Genomic DNA, 22,500 nt, shown 5'->3' on the forward strand with positions numbered 1-22,500 from the left:
TTCCGTTCCTTTCAATCTTCTCCCTCCCACCCTTCCTACCTTTTTCATTCCCTCCATCCCCGTCTCCTTTCCATCCTTTTCTTCCAACCTTTCTCTCACCACCCCTCCCTCTCTCCTTTCCAGCCCTCCGTTCCCCTACCTCCCCTCCCCTTCCCACACTTTCTCCCTCTTTTCCTTCCAACACTTTTTTTTGCTCTACCCATCGTTACCTTCTGACTCTCTCTCTCTCTCTCTCCGGTCCTATAAATTTCATAATGATATCCGTCATTCCTATCAAATTCTTTCACTTACCTCCCTGAACCACTCCCTCCCTTCCCTCCATCTCTCTCCTTCCTTCATCCTACCTTGCTTACCTCCATACCTTTCTTCCTCCTTCTTCCTACTGTCCTCCCTGCTTGCCTCCCTTCTCGTCTCTCCTTCTGCCTCTTCTTTCCCCCCCTCAGTTTCACCCTTCCTCCCTTATCTCCCTTCCACCTCCCTACTTCCACCTTTCCCCTCCTCCGCCATTCCTCTTTATCTCCTTCTCACCTCTTCATTTCCTTCCTCAATCCCTCTTTACCTTCCTGCCTATCTATCCTTATCTGATAGAATAGTTTTGCTGGTTATAACCTTCCCTACACCAAACGGCCTCGACAGGACCAGCGAGTCTTGATGTTCTCCTTCCTACCCCCTTTCCTTCCCTTTCCCTCCTTCTTCCTAACTTCCTTCCAACCCTCCTCCCTCCCTCCCTCTTTACCTTCTTCCTACCTCCCTCCCTCCCTCTTTACCTCCTTCCTCCCTCCCTCTTTACCTCCCTCCTCCCTCCCGTTACTTCCCGTCTGATACACAGTAACCGCGACCACACACAAAAAATTGGGTCTCTCACTTGGTCAGTCGGCCGTGTGTGTGTGTGTGTGTGTGTGTGTGTGTGTGTGTGTGTGTGTGTGTGTGTGTGTGTGTGTGTGTGTGTGTGTGTGTAAGAGGATGTGATTAAGTGGTAATGAGGAAGCCAGAGTCAGGAAGTGAGAGAGAGAGAGAGAGAGAGAGAGAGAAATGCGCAAATATAGGAGTGCAGTTGTATGATAAGTGAGAATGTTTGTGTGTGGTTTTAAGTGTACTTAAGGGTGTGGATGTGTGGATGTATCCCCGTGTGTGTGTGTGTGTGTGTGTGTGTGTGTGTGTGTGTGTGTGTGTGTGTGTGTGTGTGTGTGTGTGTGTGTGTGTGTGTGAGAGAGAGAGAGAGAGAGAGAGAGAGAGAGAGTAGAGTGCGTCTTGGTTCAGGTGCGTTCATGTGTTGACATGAGTGTATATGTGTGTGCGTGACGGTATTGCGTGAGTGAGTGAGTGAGTGAGTGGTTGCGAGAGTGAGTGCGTGAGAAAAGAATGGGATCGCGTGAGGGTCTGAGTAAGAAAAGGCGCTCTGGTGTGAAAGACAGATAGATAGGCACCCAGACAGAGAGAGAGATAAATAAATAAAGGCATACAGACAGACAGACAAAGAGACAGACAGATACAGAAAGCTATAACTGACAGGTACAAGCATAATATACAGGGGGTTCCAAGAATTTCGGAAAACCTCGGAACATGATTTTTGGACAAATTTTGAGGAGGAAGTGTTACTTGATCGTGGGTCTAATTCTAAACCGCTACGGAGCTACAAATACTGATGACCTTATAGATAGAATAAATCTCCCTCTTAATTAACCCAATAGACTATCAGTAGACAAATAAAAGGCATTAGTACAGTATGCTCTTTTCACTTTCACTTGGTCCAGATTGTCGACCTCTTCCAGTTTGTTTCACGTAAATCTCTGGCCGGAAAAGGCAATGCTATGGCTATACATCCTTCCCAGGGCACACTGTCGTGAACAGCATCGCATTCTAGTGTAAATCAAGTGTTTCAACTCAGCACTCTATATAGAAAGATGGCAATTTTACGCCAGGTTAATGTGAAAAGAGTATATATGAGTGGTTAAAAGTGGCGGAGTCAGGATTCCGTGGATCTGATCGTATGTTAATGATTGTGTGGCCATGTTCACTGGGCGTGTTGCTGATAGTTCCTCTACTTTCTTCATCCTTGTTTCCGGACCCTACCTCACCACTGATTAGACGGGAGAAGCGATAATGATAGCTGTCCCACTTCCATACTTCTCTCTCCTTGTTGAAAAAGATGATGATGATGATGATGATGATGATGGTCAGGGTAATGATATCGGTGGTACTGGTGATACTGGAGAGAGAGAGAGAGAGAGAGAGAGAGAGGGGGGGGAGGGGAGGGGTCGTACCCCTTCCTCCCAGCCCACCTTTCTCTTCATCTTGGCCTCCAACATCATGATAAATTACAGGTATTCTCTCTCTCTCTCTCTCTCTCTCTCTCTCTCTCTCTCTCTCTCTCAATGTTTAAATTGAAATACACATTTTCATACTAACTCAAAGAAATGTTCAGTCAGTTTCTATCTCCAAAAGAAACAAAACTTAAAAATCTGGGTAGTATCTCTTCAATCTGGGCTGCTCCCTAACACATCTTCCTTGGCGATTTATTTTTTATTACCGGTATGCGTGACTGATATCCTCTGTTACGTTTTTTATGCAGCGTAGGGCGATGTTTGATGGATTTATATAACACGGAATAGAACAGTAAGATGTACGAATAACCAGAATAAATCGCTTAGGAAAATGTGGTAGGGAGCTTCCTTAACCATCGAGAATACTGGCCTCTGTACACTCTCATTCCTTCAACATTCCATTGCAGTGCTGATAAACAAAAGATTCGGCTCAATACAAACAATAGCCGAAACCTTTCACTGGAATCTCAGGCACCTGGGAACCACACTGTATCATGAAACACATGCGTAACTCTCTCTCTCTCTCTCTCTCTCTCTCTCTCTCTCTCTCATTTCGTTCCTTTCCCATCTCATTCATAGACTTTCTAATTAAAGAATAAGCCTTGCTATTAACTCTCTCTCTCTCTCTCTCTCTCTCTCTCTCTCTCTCTCTCTCTCTCTCTTTTACACACACACACACACACACACATTGGAGTTCAATGGTAGGTAAGCTATTATTGATAAGAACTGAAAAACAGGACTCAGCAGCCTGGGAAAGTGCAAATATTGGTTATATCGCATGTGTGTGTGAGTAGTGTGATAGGTGTGTGTGTGTGTGTGTGTGTGTGTGTGTGTGTGTGTGTGTGTGTGTGTGTGTGTGTGTGTGTGTGTGACAGAGAGAGAGAGAGAGAGAGAGTGTAGAAAACTGGGCCAGACACTAATCAATTAACCCTTTAACTAATACTCACACTTAAACCTAAAAGATATTTCTTTTCTTCACTAATGGAGCTTGAAATGAACGTTCAGTTGTGCTAACCCCAGGCACATGTGAACGTGAACCCGGTGGACAATCTGCTCCTTCATATCAGTGCCACCACCTGAAGGCGTCCGTCTCCAACATCGAAATGACCGATAAAGAATAAATTGAAAAAATAAAACTCTGTGCTATGGTCAACATCTCACCCTGTGACGAACTGAGCGATAAATAACGTAAAGGAAATAAAACGCAATAATTCCCGTTGTTTGATCCGGGTGACTTCACGTATGTCTGTGATGTTCCGTAAAGTTTGGTGAGTTTCAGACGTCCCAGCACGCTTTCTAGCCACCGGTATATCGCCCTTCCCTAGCCAGTATATCGTGTTCTTCATTATACTCCTTTTTACTCTAACTTGGCCTAAAACTGTCAAGAAACTAACACCAGAATATGGTGCTAGTCACGAAGAAGTGCTATGGAAATAATGAAGACTCGTAATATCGTCTTGCGGCCATTAAGCTAAAATGAATGAACTACTGGAGGGGATTTTTCGCTTTCGGCAGCTTATTTCTTGTAGCTCAAAGGCAGATTAAGACAATACTACCAGACACCATCCTTCCCATAGCACGTCTTCGTGACTAGCATCATATTCTAACGCAGCTCAATGTTCAAGACGGAGATACAACAAATTTATGCGAAAAGTGAAGATACTGAATGTGTCTTCAGATGAGTGAAATTGTCTGGGGGCAAAAATGAAGTACAAAAATGAGGTGCTGGAGGAAGATTAGTGTTTACTACATTTATCCTTCCTAAACTCGGTGCCACTACGAATTAGGTACGTAGGTAGGTAGGTAGGTAGGTAGGTACGCAGGAAGGTAGGTAGTTAGGTTGGTAGGAAGACAGGAAGGAACGTGGGTAGGTACTGTAGACTGGAAGGTAGGTGGGTAATTAGGCAGGTAGACAGGAAGGTAGGTAGGTAGGTTGGTAGGTAGACAGGAAGGTAGGCAGGTCGGTAGGTACGTATATACAATAGTAATTTCTATCTTCAGTATATATATATATATAATGACTCCGAAGAAACTACTAAAAAATGTGCTTCTTCCCTCGTCTAACTGTTCTTAGGGGAGAGAGAGAGAGAGAGAGAGAGAGAGAGAGAGAGAGAGAGACAGACAGACAGATTCGTACACAGCACAGTAATAAACCATCCTAACGAAATCAGGCAAAAAGTTCATTTTAAAAAGATCGCGCGCGCGCACACACACACACACACACACACACACACACACACACACACACACACACACACACACAACAGTTGTTAAAAACAACTCAGCTCTCACATCATCACACACTTCGAGTTACTATAAACACAGGTACAGACAGATAGACAGAGACAGGCACAGATACATATCAGCAGACAAACAGATAGATAAACAGATACATATAAACAGTAAACAGACAGATAGAGACAGTATTGTATCTATCTATATGCAACGCAAAACACACACACACAAATGATAAAACACATGAGAAATCCGTCAAACAGACCGAATAAACAGATTGGTACACAAATAAATCACAAATAATTAAGTCACAAAATCGCAACGAAGAAGCTAGTAAATTTCCTACAAACAGGTAAGCACGAGCAAACACGGGACACACACCGGCGCACAACCTCTCCGTCTCACGGCTGCGGAAAGACTGACTGGTTCTGGTCTCCTCAGCCCTCAGGCGCTTCTCGACCCGACCTGGAGAACATCCTAATGCCTATTTGCTCATCAGTTTCTACGAGGGAACTTAATCTACTTTGCAATTTGTAAGACTGAACATTTTTTCGATACTGCATAAATTTCCACGATCAACTGGACATCTCATACGATTAATTTCCACGACAAATTGGACATCTTAAGCGATAAAACAATCTTTTGACGACAAACTACATACATTTTTACGTCAGACCACAGTTTTTTACGATACGTGAAGATAGAGTTATTGACTGGATGTAAAACTTTTATTATTGCCAAAAATTAAATATAATTCTACGGTAAACTTCGGCATTTCACTCTGTAAAGTCACCTGCGTTACACTACATCGAGTGAGTGGATAGATCAGTAGCTAATAAATCTCTTGTAAAAATTCTCTCAGCCCCATCCAGTCCGATTTTGATCACTTTTAAACTTGTTCCCGCAAGACGATTTTTTTTCTCTAAAATAATCTTCTCTTTGATGGTGGTTTTACCTTTTCCCCGGCCATTCTCTTCTCCTCATTATCCTCTTATTCTCTTAACTTCATTATCCTCTTCACTGCAGCCGCTCTCTCTCTTTCTCTCTCTCTCTCTCGCTCTCTCGCCAAATCGCATTAGCGTGTCAGATCTCTTGAGGGACGTCCATAGGGATTCTCTCTCTCTCTCTCTCTCTCTCTCTCTCTCTCTCATTTTTCTTTCTGTCTCTCTCTCCTTCCTCCCTAGTTTTTCTCCCTTCTTTATTTACCCCACCCTGATGTCCTACCTCTCTCCCTCTGTCATTACTCTCGTTCTCCTCTTTCCCTTCTTTTCTTCCACTCCATTTTCTCTTCCCCTTCCTCCCTTCTCTGCTTCTTACGTCTCTCCATCTCCTCTTCTCCCCCACTTTCTTTAATGTTCCCATTCCCTTCCCTCCATTCCTTTTTTCCCTCTTGCTAAGTTTCCTATGTTACTCCATCCCTTCTCGCTTCCTATTTTCCCTCCAGTCCTTTTTCTCTCCTCTTTCCTCTCTACTTCTTTCTCCTCACCTCTTTCTGCCTCCCCTCCCTTTCCTTCTTTCTTTCTTCCCTCCCTCTCTTCCCTCTTTTCTCTCTTTTTTTTCCCTCGCTCCTCTTCCCCTTCCTCCTCTCATGTCTACACCGTTATTCTGTTCAAATTCAATTTTCCCTCCCTCCGTTCTTTTTTCCCCTCTCTCTCCTCTTCCTCCTTCTTCACCCTCTTCCCCTCCATTCTTCTTATCCTCATTCCCTTCCTTCCCTCCCTCCCGCCCTCCCTCTCCCTTGGGCATATCACATTACAGACTGGAGGGGAGGGAAGGGGAGGGAAAAAAAAATAAAAGTGGAGACATGAAGAGAAAGTCGGCACATGGTCAGCATAAACATGAGAAAATAACACTTACGACCCTGCTGTTAAAACTGAGTGCACGAAGGTATAAGCCAGACCATAGTAACTGAAGGTAATTATGGAGCATATGTAACTTATGTAATTAGCCTGCATCCCACATTAACGAGTGCAGTCGGCAGCGATATGGACTGATAAGACACGTTCTACCACCAGCAAGTACCGTAGAAATTAAGGTAAAAATTAAGGTACAAATCCAGGGCTTACCTTTGTGCACTCAGTTTTCAAATCAATTATATCAAACACATTTATGATCAAAATTTACGGGAATATTACAAAAATACTAAGTACGATCACTACAATGAAAAAAAGACCAAAACAACATTTAACAGTGATAAGGATACTTTTATTTTGCACCTGAGTGGATAAAAATCATATACCTTATTAAATATCATTAACGCTATCACTCTGGCAACATTATTCGCAGTACTGTTATTACTGTATACTTATTAACTACATAATCAAAACTGTCGTTATCAATGTCATTATAAAATTATTTCTGCTGTTATCTTCGTTATCATTATTAGCACAATTACTCTCCTCATCACTATTTCATCACCTTATCATTTACAAAACTATCATCGTCATCATCATCTCTGTCATTACTGATTATAAAACAGTTCATGAACTCACCTCTCCCAAACATGCTCTCCCTCTCCCTCCTTCACTTACCTGAGGGGAGAAAAACACCATTAACATCACTATAGCAATAAACATCACAGTAAACACTAACACCAGACACACACCAATATGCATCATCATCACCAATAAACATCACAGTTTTAACATATTTCCTTAAAGCCTATTTCACTTGATGTTTCACGGAATTCAACGTGTCTTTCATCTATCTATCTACCTGCCTATCTATTTATCTATCAATCTATCTATCGGTTAGATCTTCTTGCTTCCGCTGTTTGTCTGTTTGTAAAACACGAGATGAATATGAGTCTGATTCCTTATTATGTCAATTTATGGAACCATCTACGCGTCTATCATTATATTTGTCTACATCTATCTCTTTCGATCTAATTTATCTACCTATCTATCTGTTTGTCTGTCTGTCTGTCTCCATCCTGACACCGTAATGCTGGCGACAGACAGACGGCCAGATGAACACGCATCTTCTACAGAAAATCTGACTCACTCACCCACATTCTCGCCACTCTCACACCACTCCTAACCACAGTTAGTTTTTTTTTGCTCTCTCTCTCTCTCTCTCTCTCTCTCTCTCTCTCTCTCTCTACCACTCAGTCCACATCACACATATACCCAGCCTCTCCACCCTTCCACCTGGGTCCCTCCCCACTCTCAACTTCTCATACAGTTAATCCTTCCATCACGACTTTATTATTATTATTATTATTATTATTATTAATTATCATCATCATTATTATTATCATTCTTCCTACCATCAGTCGATTTGCCTTCATCTGATGGAACTGGGACACCCTCACAACTTGAATACAAACCTACCTACCTACCCACCTACTTACCTACCTGTCGAACATACTCCCCTACTTTTGCCAGTATCTAAATTTCAACCTACTTACGTACATACCTACCTACTAACCAACCTACTTACCGACATACCTACGTACTTATCCACCACTCTCACGACAAACAGGGCAAAGAGGTCAAGTGTCGGTTTGTAGTGCCTCTTCTCTTTCTCTCTCTCTCTCTCTCTCTCTCTCTCCCTCACCGGATGTAGCAATCTCACAAAACGGGAAGTGTGAACAGATAAGATAATAATGAATGACAATAAGGCAGAGCTTGGTTGAATAACAGGTAGTGAATGAAAAACGAAAAGAGCCAATATGCAAATTAGTACAAAAGTTCGCCTCCTAATCCACTGCGCCTACTTCAAACTTTAGGGGATGTCCGCCACTTTCCTCCCTTGTGTATCATATCAGAGAGAATAAGTATGGGCAGAGACGCACACCAAGCCTCTCTCAGCCTAGCAATATTAGGCAGGTGTGGAAAGTAAAAGGTAAAAGAGGTGAAATATTAATTGAACTTTTGTATCTACGAGCAGAGAAATATTTCATGGTCCTCTCAGTTCAGGAATATTGGCCACCAGAGGAAAAAACAGAAGAGGTTGAAAATATTAGGCAAACTTCTGTTCATCGCTGTTCTTTCTGGCAGTTTATACCTCTTACGTACAAACTTAAATCACTAGATTATTATTATTATTATTATTATTATTATTATTACTACTAACCAGGTAGTCGTGTAGTGCTGCGGTGTGGGCGGCGTGATGATGATGATGATGTCCTGCAGGTGTGTGGTGGGGATGGCCAAGACTTAGACCTGAGAGCCTGGCACCCACGCCCTCAATCTCACACTCCCCCACGCCCTCACGCCCATGGGGATGCGGAAGTGGGCGTCTGGACCCTCCCCCTCCCACCCTGCCACTCACTTCTCGGTATTCCCCATTGCCGCCCACAAGTCTTACGTTATCGTAGACGGGCGGGGTATATGTACCGCTGTGATACTCGGACTCCACCCAGTGAGTATATGGTTGGCCTCTGGGGGGAAAGGGCGCCCCTACAGAAGAAGGCCAAGGGTGGTGGGCCTTAGACACGTCGCGGGGGAGGGAGATGTCGCCAGCGGTTCGGAGGGAAATGACGTCTTCTTCAGTCATCACCACCCGTAGTGCGCCCGAGGGTTCCCTGGGGAAAGGGCCAGGGGGATATGATTTTAGTACGATGGCCATTATGGTTATATGATGCTATATAACTTGAGTTATTATCATGCATTACAGCATCACCGTATTGTCTCACACCATGAATGTATGCATGTATGTAAGTATGTATGCATGCAAACACACACACACACACACACACACACACACACACACACACACACACACACACACATTAAGTATAGGGTGCTAGAAATGTCTAGGTGCGGCAGAAGATGGAAGGTGTGGCAATGAAAGGTGTAGTGGTGTGTGGCTTGGCACTGTAGTGAAGTGTAACAGTATGAAGTGTGGTAGTGTGAGGTGTGATAGTGTGTGCTTTGGCACTGTGTGGTGGGACAGTATGACATGTGGATGTGGAGTAAGTGATAGGTGTGGTATTATGAAGTGTAGCAGTGGGAGGTGTTCAAGTGTACAGTGTGACAGTGTGAGGTGTGGCAGAAAAGTCTGTAAAAGATGAGAAAGTGTGAGATGTGTTAGGTTGTTAGGTTCTACATCTATAAACAAAACCAAACTCTAAACAACTCCAGTGATTAACTTCCAAGCCTCACCTATATGCATCCTTGCCTATGAGGAAGTCTTCAGGGTCGGACTCATAGGGCGGCTCATCATACCAGTGGTGGGGGTGAGGCAGACCAGCGCCCGCCACACTACCAACACCACCACCGCTGACATCGTCGTCGTACATATACGTGTCATCTGTAGGTAGAAGGAGAGGAAGGGGCTAAGTAAAGTAAAGCACCATTAAAACTGAGTGCACCAAACAACGCTACCAACATCAACCATCGCTAACATCGTCGTCTGACCTAGAGGTATCGTCTGTGGGAACAGGGGGGGTAGCAAATTAAATATACGTAAGGTGAGTTGGCTTGGGCTGGGTTAGGTTACATCAGCTGGGTTTGCTTGGGCGGGGCTGGGGTGGAATGGGTTTGGTTGGACTAGGTGTAATATGCTATCATGACGCCAACAAACACCCACCTCTCAGAAACTTACCATCTGAGAGAGACACGAGTATAACACGCCTGACTACAATGTGGTCGCCATCCTCCCCTCCTTCAGTATAAACACAAAACACATCTCAGTGACAATGCACTATGTCCTCACTATAATGCAGTCCCTCACATCAAACCACACACTCATTTCATGCAACACACTACCACAACACACACACACACACACACACACACACACACACACACACACACACACACACGTCTTCAGCACAATCTCAACAAAAATCTCTGGGAGTGTCCATATAAAGTGACCAGCTTCTGTGGTCCACAGGGTTCACGTCTGTATGACCCTGGGGTTAGAAAAACAATGACAAGGGCGTCAACAGGAAGCATAAAAAGGGAATATGAAAGATAAGGATGAGGTATGCATTTTCTTTATCTGTATATGCAACAGTATGCATACAACAAAATAAAGAAGGAATGGGGTACGTGTTTCCTTTATGTATATATGTAACACACTCCGGACAACCCGAGACAGAGGCCGTCCTGCAACACTGAAGCGTCATCAGAGAGCAACAACCATCAACAACAAACGTCAGCGGGCTTGCTTGAATTTCATGGACGTCATTATCGACAAGTGACTCAGCATCCTCTATGAATTACACAGCTTCACCGTACGTCGCAAGACAATTACATATTACTTTGGCTGTGTACGATACAATGGAAACTCATGGTACAATGCAGCCAACTTTTGTACCGCCTATACTTTCACCCTCTGTCTATTACAATATCCAACGGTACTCCTCCTACCTTGGGTTTTTCATCCATCTGTACTCTGTAGTTATACCATATATGTTTTTATATTAAGGCCAGACCACCAAGTAAGGTCTGTAAGGTGTATTTATTTATGTAATACACGTACATTCCCCCCCCCCTCTCTCTCTCTCTCCATTATTCGGCAGCGTAGGAGAGTGAGTGACGTGCGTCCCTCTGACAAGGGTGGATGTGTCGTGTGATGTATGTGACTGACACACACACACACACACACACACACACACACTCCCTCTCTCTCCCTCTCGTCCGCCCGACTGAGTACTGAATAACCTAAAGCTCATTCATAGTCAGGGAATTATGCATCGCGCTGTCTCACCCTCCCTGTCGCTCCGTTAGTCATGCGTTATTCATGTGAGAGAGAGAGAGAGAGAGAGAGAGAGAAAAAAATTAATGGGTGAGAAAAAAAATTCATTCGCGCCCATCCTGTTTATCGATGGGAAACAAGGTGGTGGTGGTGGTGGTGGTTGTGGTGGTGGTGGTGGTAATCAAAACAATGATGACGCTGATAAAGATGATGACAATGATGATGATGACAAGGATTAAAAAATGATGAGTGATAATAAACTTTAAAAAAAGGGAGTAAAAACAAACAAAAAAGTATGAATAAGGATGGTTGACTGATAAGGTGAATTTTGAGGTGTGAGTCAGTGAGTAAATGAGTAAGAGGTGAGGAAGACAGGATGCCGTGGCGACAATGAGAGACAGGGAGAAGACGTGATGATGATGATGATGATGATGATGTGTGTGTGTGTGTGTGTGTGTGTGTGTGTGTGTGTGTGTGTGTGTGTGTGTGTGTGTGTGTGTGTGTGTGTGTGTACAGACACTAATATCCTGTAGCTGTTTCTTGTGGTTAGTCTGAAGGCCACACAAGAGACCTAATCAACCTTCCATGTTTGTAAGCAGGCACAAGAAGAAGGACGAACCCAGGAATTAGACTTGTTTTTACCCTGTGGCGACGTGCATACCGAAGCTCCATCATCATCATCATCATAGACCCTCATCCTAACCCAACTTCCCACTTAAATAATAAACCACACGATGCCACTACTAATACTACCACTACTACCAATAATAATAGTAATAATAACAATAAAAACTCCTCATACCCTGATAAGGCGAGGTCCTGGTGTAAAATACTGCCGTCTCTCTCATAGGCCGTTCAGATCGAAGGAGGCCCTGGCGAAGGTCCCGCAGGATCTGAAAAGGAAAATTAAACATAAATAACAAGTCAGCGACACATTTACTCCCATTTTATTTATATATCTATTTATTTATTTTTATTCAGTTTACGTAGCATTCTGCAGATGCGCCAACTCATATGTAGGGGCAAAAGTTATCGTGTTGTCTTTAAAGAGAGAGAGAGAGAGAGAGAGAGACTGACACACAGACACACAGAGGGGCGATCCTGCACAAATACATAACAGCAGTGAATACCTACTGCAGTCGCACAAACACAAACCACACAAATACCTATCCACGCGTATGTTAAAAAACAAAAGTTATCCGTGTGCCAGGGGTGTAATATTGAAGGAAATTTAGACAGAGGGTGAGAAAGTCCCTCCCAACATCAAGACAGGTAATAAAATTGACACACAAGGCAGAAAACAATAAGCTTGGGGAATAAATGGGAAAACTGTTGGGTATTTCAAGATGTGCTGGGAGAGTCAACCATGGGAGAGATACGCAGCTGCCTGGCCTTACTCTTGGGACTGAAGATACAGCAGTCACTCTTGCACAAGGAAAGAGAAAATGGAGGGAAAATATAGATACAGAAAATGGTGTATTCTGTGGCAACTATGAGAAAGTTCGGTGGTCTTGGTGGTAATATTGTTAATCCTGAAAAAAAAAAAAGACAAAAATCCCAATGAGAGGCGGGAGACAGACTCACAAGATGCACATCACTAGGCCAATTATGGCGAAAATGATGCCATTATTAAACAGAGCGACTTGGAGGCGTTTTGTCTGCGGCCACCCTTTGCGGGATTAGGGCGTCGGGCTATAGATAGATAGATAGATTTAAGACTAACAATACATAAGTACGTAGAACCGATCATACAACTCTATACATCCCCCATAAGGATCGTAGGGGTCCGGGGCTAGGCTAAGTGGTCTAGACTTAAAGTGAGGGTAATATACACTAAAACAATAAATGGATGACTGTAAAACCAGATAAACTATAGCTGTATACCTAAGCCTACAAAACACACACACACACACACACACACACACACACACACACACACACACACACACACACACACACACACACTGGTAGCTTTAGGGATGGGCAAATCAGGCTGGACTCCACGGCCTCCCTCATAAACAGGGCCGCAAATTTGGCTAATATCATAACATTGAAGATAATTTTATACGACCTTAGTTTTGAGTCTTCCACTTCAGATCACAGTTAAGTAAAAATATCTAAGAATCTGATGATACAGAGAAGCGACTGGTGTTTTAATGTCAGGATACGAAAATCACAAGTTATGTTGGAAGACCACATGTGACGGGCCAATAGGTCTGTTGCTGTTTGCCTTCCTTCTTTGTCCTTAGGGATACAGGCAACTTTCCACCTAATTAAAATGAACAGAGTACAGTTTTCCTGCCTAACTTGAACATAATCACCTGCAAGTAACAAGAATAAAGCTTAAATTACGTCACTATATTGAATCTGCTAAGCAGAAAGTAGGCAGTTTTCTCTTCTTGATCTTAGACCTTGATATTTAACTTCCAAGACCAGCTTTCTGTATGACATTCAAGGGGATATCATGGGGAAACAGGCAAAATAAATTGCTGAGGAAGAGATGCTATGAAATCTCGCAAGGTCAGGGCTGGAAACTTACGTGAGCCAAATACGAGACGGGATTCCTGTGTCGATGACGAGATGTAAATAACGGGGACCGCGAGGGAGGACGAGACGGTACCTCCTTCACCACAACACTTCTGGTACCGTCCCCAACACGCGAACAGTTCTCAATATTGGCGGAGAAGGGAGAGGAGAGAAGGGAGATTGGAGGAGAAAGGGGGAAGAGGGGAGGAGGGAAAGAGGAGAGAGTAGGGGAGAGAGGGGGAAAGGTTGGGGATGAGGGAGACATTGAGTTCCTCATGGGTGCGGAGTTGGGAGGGGGAAAAGAGGAGCATACGGGAGAAAAATGGGAATCTGAAAAGGTGGTGGAGGTGGAGGAGGTGACAGATAAGGAAACTGGAGAGGTGGAGAAAGAGAGAGATGAGAAAACTGGAGAGGAGGAGGAGGAGGGTGATGAGAAGACAGAGGTGGAGGGGAAGGGAGAGAAAACAGATGAGGAGGGAGGTGGAGAAGAGAAAATCGGTGACGTGGAAGGGGAGAAAGAGAAAACAGGAGAAGTGGAGGGGGTGAGGGGAGAAAAAACACAAGCGGAGAGGGGAGAGGAAACAGAAGTGGAGGTGGCGATGGAATTCGAGGTAGCAGGAGAAGTGAAGTCGGAATCAACATCCACTAATATTTCACACTTTACCCCTTTGCGTTTCTTTTCCTCCTCACACTGGCATTCTCCCTCGCACACCCCTGCCTCGCACTCCTGTAGACGTAGATAGGACAGCCCTCTCCCTCCCCCCCTTACTGACCATAGCCTCATTGCTCTCTCTCTCTCTCTCTCTCTCTCACACACACACACACACACACACACACACACAAAGAAGCAGAAAAAAAGCAAAATGGATTACACACAAACGTACTCAAGCTACACACTCACAAAAATAAGCACACACACACACACACACACACACACACACACACAGGACACTCAAAGCACCACACAGTCCCAACTATGGTAACTTAAGCTTTCGACACTACCAAATTATACCTCTCACCAGTAATATCTAACACTACAAATCAGAAGACAACCATATTATAACTATTAACAAGTTCTCCCACCTTTGTTATAACTATCAACTTGAGTCTCGAGGTACAACTTAACTACTCCACTCTAACATCTCGAGGCCTGAGGGTTATTCATCACTATTACAATCATGTCTGGTCATCACTATCATTCATCACAACTATAACAATTGCCTCTGGCTATCATCATCATCCCCACAACAATCGTAGTTATTTTTCACCAACTCGCTCCATCATCACCACCATTCTCACCACCACAACTATCATTTCTAGTCACACTCACCAATTCAATCGATACCAAACACTTTTCTAAATTGCTTTAAAGGTCACGGAAGAATATGAAAAGGAAAAAAAGCCTGACAAGGTGTGCAAGGGAAGTGACCGAACAGAGGGAAAGACCGGAGAGAACTGAGTGAGAGAAAGTGAGAGAATGAGTGAGTGAGTAGGAAAGTGATACCCCACAAGCCAACCAGTACACGTTCGGTGCAATGTTGACGGCTGCCATTTCGATTCATACGAACTATTCGGCCCGCTAACAAACTTTCGTATCTCTTCTCACTCAATATACACCTCCTAAGTTTTAATTACAAATTCAAAACATATATTACAATCGGAAAAACAATTTATAGTAACTGTAGATGCGTTTGGCTGATGTGGTGGGCCGAGAAATTAAAGTGCTTGCCTAAATGATGATCATAATTTCGTAGTCTCTTCATCAAGTATAAATTTCAAATTATTTTAATCCCTTCTGCCTTAGGACGTATTTTATATTATGCTCGCTGCTACCAGACGATTTTATTCAACTTACGAAGGACCTAACCCCTCTATAGTTCATTCTAACTTGGCGATTTCCGTCCTTCTGTGGCTTATTTCCCATAGCTCAATGACATAACAAGACAATAATATGACCCCATCATTCTTTTCATCGCATTCTTCGTGACTTACACCGTATTGTAGTCCTCAATTGACAAAGTTCTGAATTCAAGACAGACAGAGAGAGGGGCTGGGATAGACAGAGATGGAGAGATGGCAATTTTAAGCTTAGTTAAGATGAACAATAATAATAATCGAATTCATTCTAAAAGTTCATCATGCTAAAAAAAAAAAATTAACAGAACTTATATTAGGCACCGAAAAATCCAAAAACAATCATGTCATGTTGTGAAAGCCGAAGTGTATGTTTTGGTGACGAACTCTCCAACGAGGGTGTATCAGGTGTGGCGTGACTCTAATCCTGATACCTGATACTGGGTTCTCATGCCCTACTACCTTTATTTGACCTTATTTTTTCAACTTATATCCCCCTCCCTCCTCACACCACAGTAAGGTTATAACAAATGGTAACACACGTGATGCAGGTGTTAACATACAATAAATAGGTCAGGTGCTCTACATAGTGTTGCACAGCATGAGTATGTTGGTGATAGTAGTAGTAGTAGTAGTAGTAGTAGTAGTAGTAGTAGTAGCAGCAGCAGCAGTAGTAAAACTTAATCACAATTAAAATACTAAAAATAATTAATGATATACGATACATATGATACATCTGTATACCAATTCAGTGTTAACCACAAAGAATGTCACACACACACACACACACACACACACACACACACACACACACACACACACACATACACACACAGGTTGTTACATACATTCCCCCACCTTTATTTACCGCAACTTCGACAAGGTAACCTCAAGATTCGCGCTGTATGAGTCAACAAGGAAAAAAATATTACGTTGCGACGAGTTCTGTGTGTGTGTGTGTGTGTGTGTGTGTGTGTGTGTGTGTGTGTGTAATTTTCGTCCACGATATTGTGCACATAATATTTCTGCATACATTTGGCATCACATCACTTAATATCCAGGGTCGTCCACATATACCACCTTCCTGCCACTATGACGCTTGATTCCTGACGTGTTGCTACGACGCCTCAGTCAACGTTAGCAATGTCTATCCTGCATCGTCTACTCATTTCCTACACTACACCCACGCCCACACCAGCAGGCTGAGCTATACCCACCACACCTAAGCTACCACCAGGAGTCTAGTACAGTGCTATTTTCGTACCACCCTCTCCTAAGCTAAATAAATCGCCTGGAAATATAAAGACGGAAATACGAACTGCATTATCGGACTGAAGGGGTTGAATGATGAAGGAAGTCTGATAACAGTCCTAAATTGGTGTTTTTCTTATTGCTGAATCATACCTATCTCCTTTATCAGTGGGAGATGATGATGATGATGATGATGATGATGATGATGATGATCCATTATAATCTACATTCTTCATCACTGGCCACTACCAACTCAGCACAGGAGATGACACGTTGCTAACAGGTTTTGACCAGGAAATGTCTCGTTTCTCCTGCAGTACGATACAGGCACAGAACTAAATATCTAGTGAAAGCCTAAAATACAAGATACCGAAGCATCTGCTCTATATCGATTTATTTTAGCATATTACACCTTAACATTCTACTGTGCCATCGTAAAAGTTTTGCATCATCCTCGTATTCAGCTCGCAAAAAGGTGCAAGAGAGGGAAACCTTCATGAGGTGGCACCGATATAACCAGGCGGCTCCACTGCCTGGTTATACGAACGTCCCTCAGTTACTTCCCTATCCCCGAGATGAGGATGGTCGACTGGAGATGGGTAACATAAGCCTGCAGTGCACTGGGTTCACACCGCACGCAAAAATGAGGGAACGGTTAGGTTGGACTGATGGATAATGAAGATAATAACATATCGGAAAAAAATGTACTAATTGGTGACATCCGGCCATGTATACTACCACCCCCGCTACATCACACACACACACACACACACACACACACACACACAATCTATAGCGCCTTGCTAAGAAAAATCGTCTGTTGTCACTCAGAATAAATATACCCTACTGAAGAGGTGTACAATCCCCTCAGCCCTGGTGCCGCAATCTGAGTGGCATAGGTTTCGTGGCAGCTTTACACTGGTGATTCATTTTCCATATTACACCCTGCTCTTCTGTGTTCTAGGTCATTTAAAAATCAGCAGTCTCGATTAATTAACATTCAACATTGATGTGGAATGTGCAGGATATGTACCGCAGTACCTAAGGATGTGGTGCTACGGGACCTCCAAAAGTAAACAGATTACAGTTAAGATGAATGAATTTATCTGGTGTTATGTGGCATTAATTAACAAAATGCAAACATACGAAAGGAGTAAAAGTGACCCATACAAATGTCTCGTTTTCTATTATCTTTTAGAGCCATCCTAAGCTTAGGCCTTTTTTTTTAAATCATCATCACGAATATCATCATCATCATCATCATCATCATCATCATCATCAATTTCTCACAATGTCACTAAGTCAGGGAAAAATTCTCTGTATCTATCATGATAACTTTATGCCCGCCTGAGAGAGAGAGAGAGAGAGAGAGAATGGTAACTATGTAACACATCCTGCCCATTCTACAATTTCCTCCCTCCCCCTTCTCTCTCTCTCTCTCTCTCTCTCTCTCTCTCTCTCTCTCTCATTACTTCTTATACAAGCCCTTGACCACCATATTCTTTCATTTCACTGTTCCAACAAACCAAACAATATTATTCATCTAAGGAAGGCCATGCAGACGTAAACAAGAGATAAGCATCCTTCTGCATAAATGTCAAACATTCGTATACCGAGAACGTTCAGTGCTGGGATGTGACTACGTACAACTCTACAGTATGATGCCGTTACTATACTCTTCCTATCTATTTATCTTTCTATCTATCTATTGCCAGACGTCGTTATCCCGTATGGGGTGCCCACAAATAAACTTCCTCCATGTCGCCCTGTCCCCTGCCATTTCACTGCCCTCCCCCCTACTTACACCCCCTCTCTCTTACACCTCTACTCTTCCTACTACCACGTAAGAAGGCCTACTGGAGTCATTAAAAAAAAAAAAAAAATCATTCTACTGTACCCTACCTGTCAAATCACCTTTAGGCAATACCTTAAGTAACGCAACTCTCTTCCATTCTTCCTAACAGCAGACGATTTGACTCGTGAAGAACGAAATCAAACCTTTCTCAAAGAATAAGAACACTAACTTAAGCACGCGCTACACTCATCATCACTGTTACGACGCAGATCAATGCTTTACAGTTCCCATGAAAAATCAGTGACATGAATACAGTGTTGCATCATAACTCTGAACAATATCAGTTTTGTTTCTTCCTGGCGGATCGCAAAAGGAAACAATGGCATATCTAAATAAGGTAACGTACATACATACATACACATACATATATACATAGGCTAAATATAATTAAATCAGCGAGATTCAGGTGATTTATGAATGTGATCCTTTGTGGTTATTTTCAGAACACATACATACATACGTACATTCATACACATACATACATACACACACACACACACTTAAACAAACACAAACACTGGCTCAAATCACGTGTACATTACGTATGACGTGCATCTTCTCAATGTCATTTCTGTAATAGCTCTTTTATATCCTGTTTCTCTCTCTCTCTCTCTCTCTCTCTCTCTCTCTCTCTCTCTCTCTCAAGGTATTCGCTCTAGTAAGCATCATGTATTGTCACGGATGTTTTGGCAGTTACACCCCTCTCTCTCCCTCTCCCTCCCATCTTTCTCCTTCTCTCCATCCTCCCCTCCACAACCCCTCCTCTCTCCTCCCTCAATATTCTTCCCATTCCTGTCCCCTCCCCACCCCTTACCTTCATTCTATAACTCCTCCTCTCCCTTCCATTAACCCCTCTTCTCCTGTCCTCTCTTTTCATCTACCCCTCCTCTCCTCTCCTCTCCCCTCCCTTCCTCTTCCCTAACTCCTCCCTCTCTCCTCCCCTCACCTCGATCCCTTCCATTCCCCTCCCTCCCCTCCCTTCCCAACTTCCCATAACAAGTCATGCTTTCCAGGGTCACAATTCCCTCCCTCCCTTCCTCTCGGCTCCTCCCTCTTCCCTCCCTCCCTTCCTCTCGGCTCTTCCCTCTTTTCTCCTTCCCTTCGTCTGTCCTCCCTTCTCCTTCTATTCCCTTCCCTCCTCCTTTCTTCTCTCCCTCCCTCCCTCTCGTCTCGACCCTCCTTTCCCATTTCATCCTCCCATCTTTCCTCCCTTTTTTTTCCCCTCCCTCCTCTTTTCATTTTACTTCCCTCCTTTCCTCTTCCCTCCCTCCCTCCTTCTCGGCTCCTTCCTTTCCTCATCTTCCCATTATTTCCCTTTCCTCCTCCTCCTCTCCTCTCCTCCTTCCTTTCTTTGTTGCTCTACCTATTCCCTTCCTTCCTTCCTTTGCCCCTTTTCTCTTTCCTCCCTGCCTTCCTTCTCGTCCGAACTTTTCACCCTATTCTCTCCCTGCCAAGGACCTACCATTCATCACTTCACCCTTTTCCTCCCTCGCTCTTCCCTCCCTCCCTTCCTCATCCCTACCTCCAACAACTCTCTCAGTCAACCCTTTAGTTACCATTGTCAATTCAGGCATTTCATTCTAGTTACCCTGACACAATATATATATATTTTTTTTTTCAAATGCAAGGAAGAAGGAACCAAAGGCCAGGAGCCCACAAACCGTCCCTTCAGAGAAAAAAACAAAACAAAACAATACAACAGAGAGCCAAATCCAAGATCCGATTATTTCGTTCATATGACTAACCACAGACGATTTCTTTCAGGCATTTTCCTTCCTTTATTTCCTTTCCTCTCTTTCTTTATCTATTATCTTTCTCTACTGCTGTCGTCACTCAATTTTATTCCAGAAAAGGAAGCCAAATACCTAAGCTTACATTACCTACTTACGAGCGCAAGGAAGATGTGAAGCGCTAGGTAAGTGTAATCTGTGTAACTGTGCTCATCCTTATCATTTAGCTAGTTTTATTCTCTCTCTCTCTCTCTCTCTCTCTCTCTCTCTCTCTCTCTCTCTCACCGGTACTAACCTGTACTATCGCTGCCATGGTGATCTTCCTTTGCTTATTATTCTGCGTGTGTGTGTGTGTGTGTGTGTGTGTGTGTGTGTGTGTGTGTGTGTGTGTGTGTGTGTGTGTGTTAGTGAATATGAATGACTGTATATGTGTGCATGAGAAAGTGAGTGAGTAATAAGGTCTGCGACGGCTCGGTAAAAATGTGAGTGAGCGTGAGTGTGAAAGAAGAGTAAGGGCGAGTATGTGTAGGCGAGTGTGCGTGTGTGTGAAGAGAGTGAGCTGTGAGTGAGTCTGAGGTGAGAGAGTGCGTTAGTGTTAATCTACGTACGAATCTAAGTGTGTGAGAATGTAAGTATGCGAGTTCGTTGTCAGTGTGAGTTTGATCGAGTAAATGAGTGAATGTGACTAAAAGTGTGTGTGTGTGTGAAGAGAGTGAGTGCGTGTGTAGTGAGTGTAGGTCCAAGTGTGAGTGTATCACTGAGTCAAAATCTTAGTACGTATGAGAGTGTATTCGTGAGAGGGTTGGAGGTTAGGTGAGGAAGTGTGGATAATTATAACCACAGGTGTGCTCAGGTGCGTGTCTGCCTCACACACCTGCACCACACACCCACGCACCTCTATATCCTCTTTACCTCTGTCTAGAAACCTCTCTTTATCATACTCTTTTCTACAAATCACTTTTTTAATTTTTTCTATGGAACTTTCTCACTTTCTCATCGTCTCTCTCTCTACAAACCTCTCTTTATCACTCTCTTCTACCTCTCACGTTACTCTGCTTCCTCTATTTTCTCTCGCTCTTTTTCATTCCTCTTCTACACACCTCTATTACAAACTGTTTTTTACACACTCTTATTTTCAACTCTTCAGCGCGTTCTGATCCTTCAGAACTTTTCTCTCTCTCAATTTCCACTTCTTAATAACACACTTTTCAACATTATTTCCTCATTCAGCTTTCATCATTTTTTTACAACACAATCTTTCAGTTTTCCTCCTGCCTAGATTTATTTCTTGCACAGTTCCTTGTATATTCCTCAGATTCAGTACAAATTACTTCTCTTTCTCAGCTTCTTTTAAATCCAGGATCTGTCTCTCACTTTATTATCTCTAACTTTCGTGCCTCTTCAAAATACGATTTCTTGCCATTCGTATCCACCATCGAACGACGACGCAAATCTCAACTCCTCTGTCCTCACCACCAGACGATTTTATTCTGCTTATGGAGTTTCTCAGTTCGGTTCACCGCGGTTTTTTTTTTTTTTTACAGTTTCGATTTCCTCACTATATATATATATATATTTTTTTTTAAGTTTCGTGTTTCGTCATCACCCTTCTCTGAGTTCCACAGAATTTAGGTCAGCGTTCAATTCCCTTTCATATCACGACATTTCACAATATTTCGATTCATTTTACAAACGTCGGTATGAGTATTTTCTGTTTCATGTCTGTTGCTCAGTTTCACAAGTTTCAGATAATTTTTTCGTTCATGTTCATATCACGAGGTTTCACAACTCACAGCAAAACGTCGGTATGCCTAAATGTTCCTGTTTCAGAATACTTAAGGAATATTCACGTGTACACATTACTGCCTACTGTGTGTGTGTGTGTGTGTGTGTGCAGTAAGGTGTACAGGGGTGAGTTATAAGTTCAACATCACGTTTCGTAATGCGTTTCACAACAAAACATCGATGTCTAGTATTGTTCCAAAATGTTTCGCAAATATCCACTTATACAAACTCCACCAGATCTTGTATGCTGATGTATGAGTCTGTGTACGTGTGTGTCTGTGTATGTAATGGA

The 22,500-nt window shown here is 43.1% G+C and overlaps 1 protein-coding gene across 1 annotated transcript in view; it reads right to left on the reverse strand.

Annotated features, from left to right (window-relative positions):
* The window catches only part of LOC145410959 (uncharacterized), a 164,388-nt gene that overhangs the window by 49,457 nt on the left and 92,431 nt on the right, over positions 1-22,500 (reverse strand). Inside the window, exons 8-10 of the mRNA XM_080281014.1 lie at positions 12,010-12,100; positions 9,668-9,815; positions 8,726-9,087 (exon numbers count right to left, since the gene is read on the reverse strand). Coding sequence (XP_080137140.1) covers positions 8,726-9,087; positions 9,668-9,815; positions 12,010-12,100 — 601 coding nt within the window. The remainder of the gene's footprint in view (positions 1-8,725; positions 9,088-9,667; positions 9,816-12,009; positions 12,101-22,500) is intronic.

This window comes from Coenobita brevimanus, chromosome 87, assembly GCF_032717465.1.
Source record: "Coenobita brevimanus isolate Jiangsu-jjx chromosome 87, ASM3271746v2, whole genome shotgun sequence".
Taxonomy (NCBI): domain Eukaryota; kingdom Metazoa; phylum Arthropoda; class Malacostraca; order Decapoda; family Coenobitidae; genus Coenobita; species Coenobita brevimanus.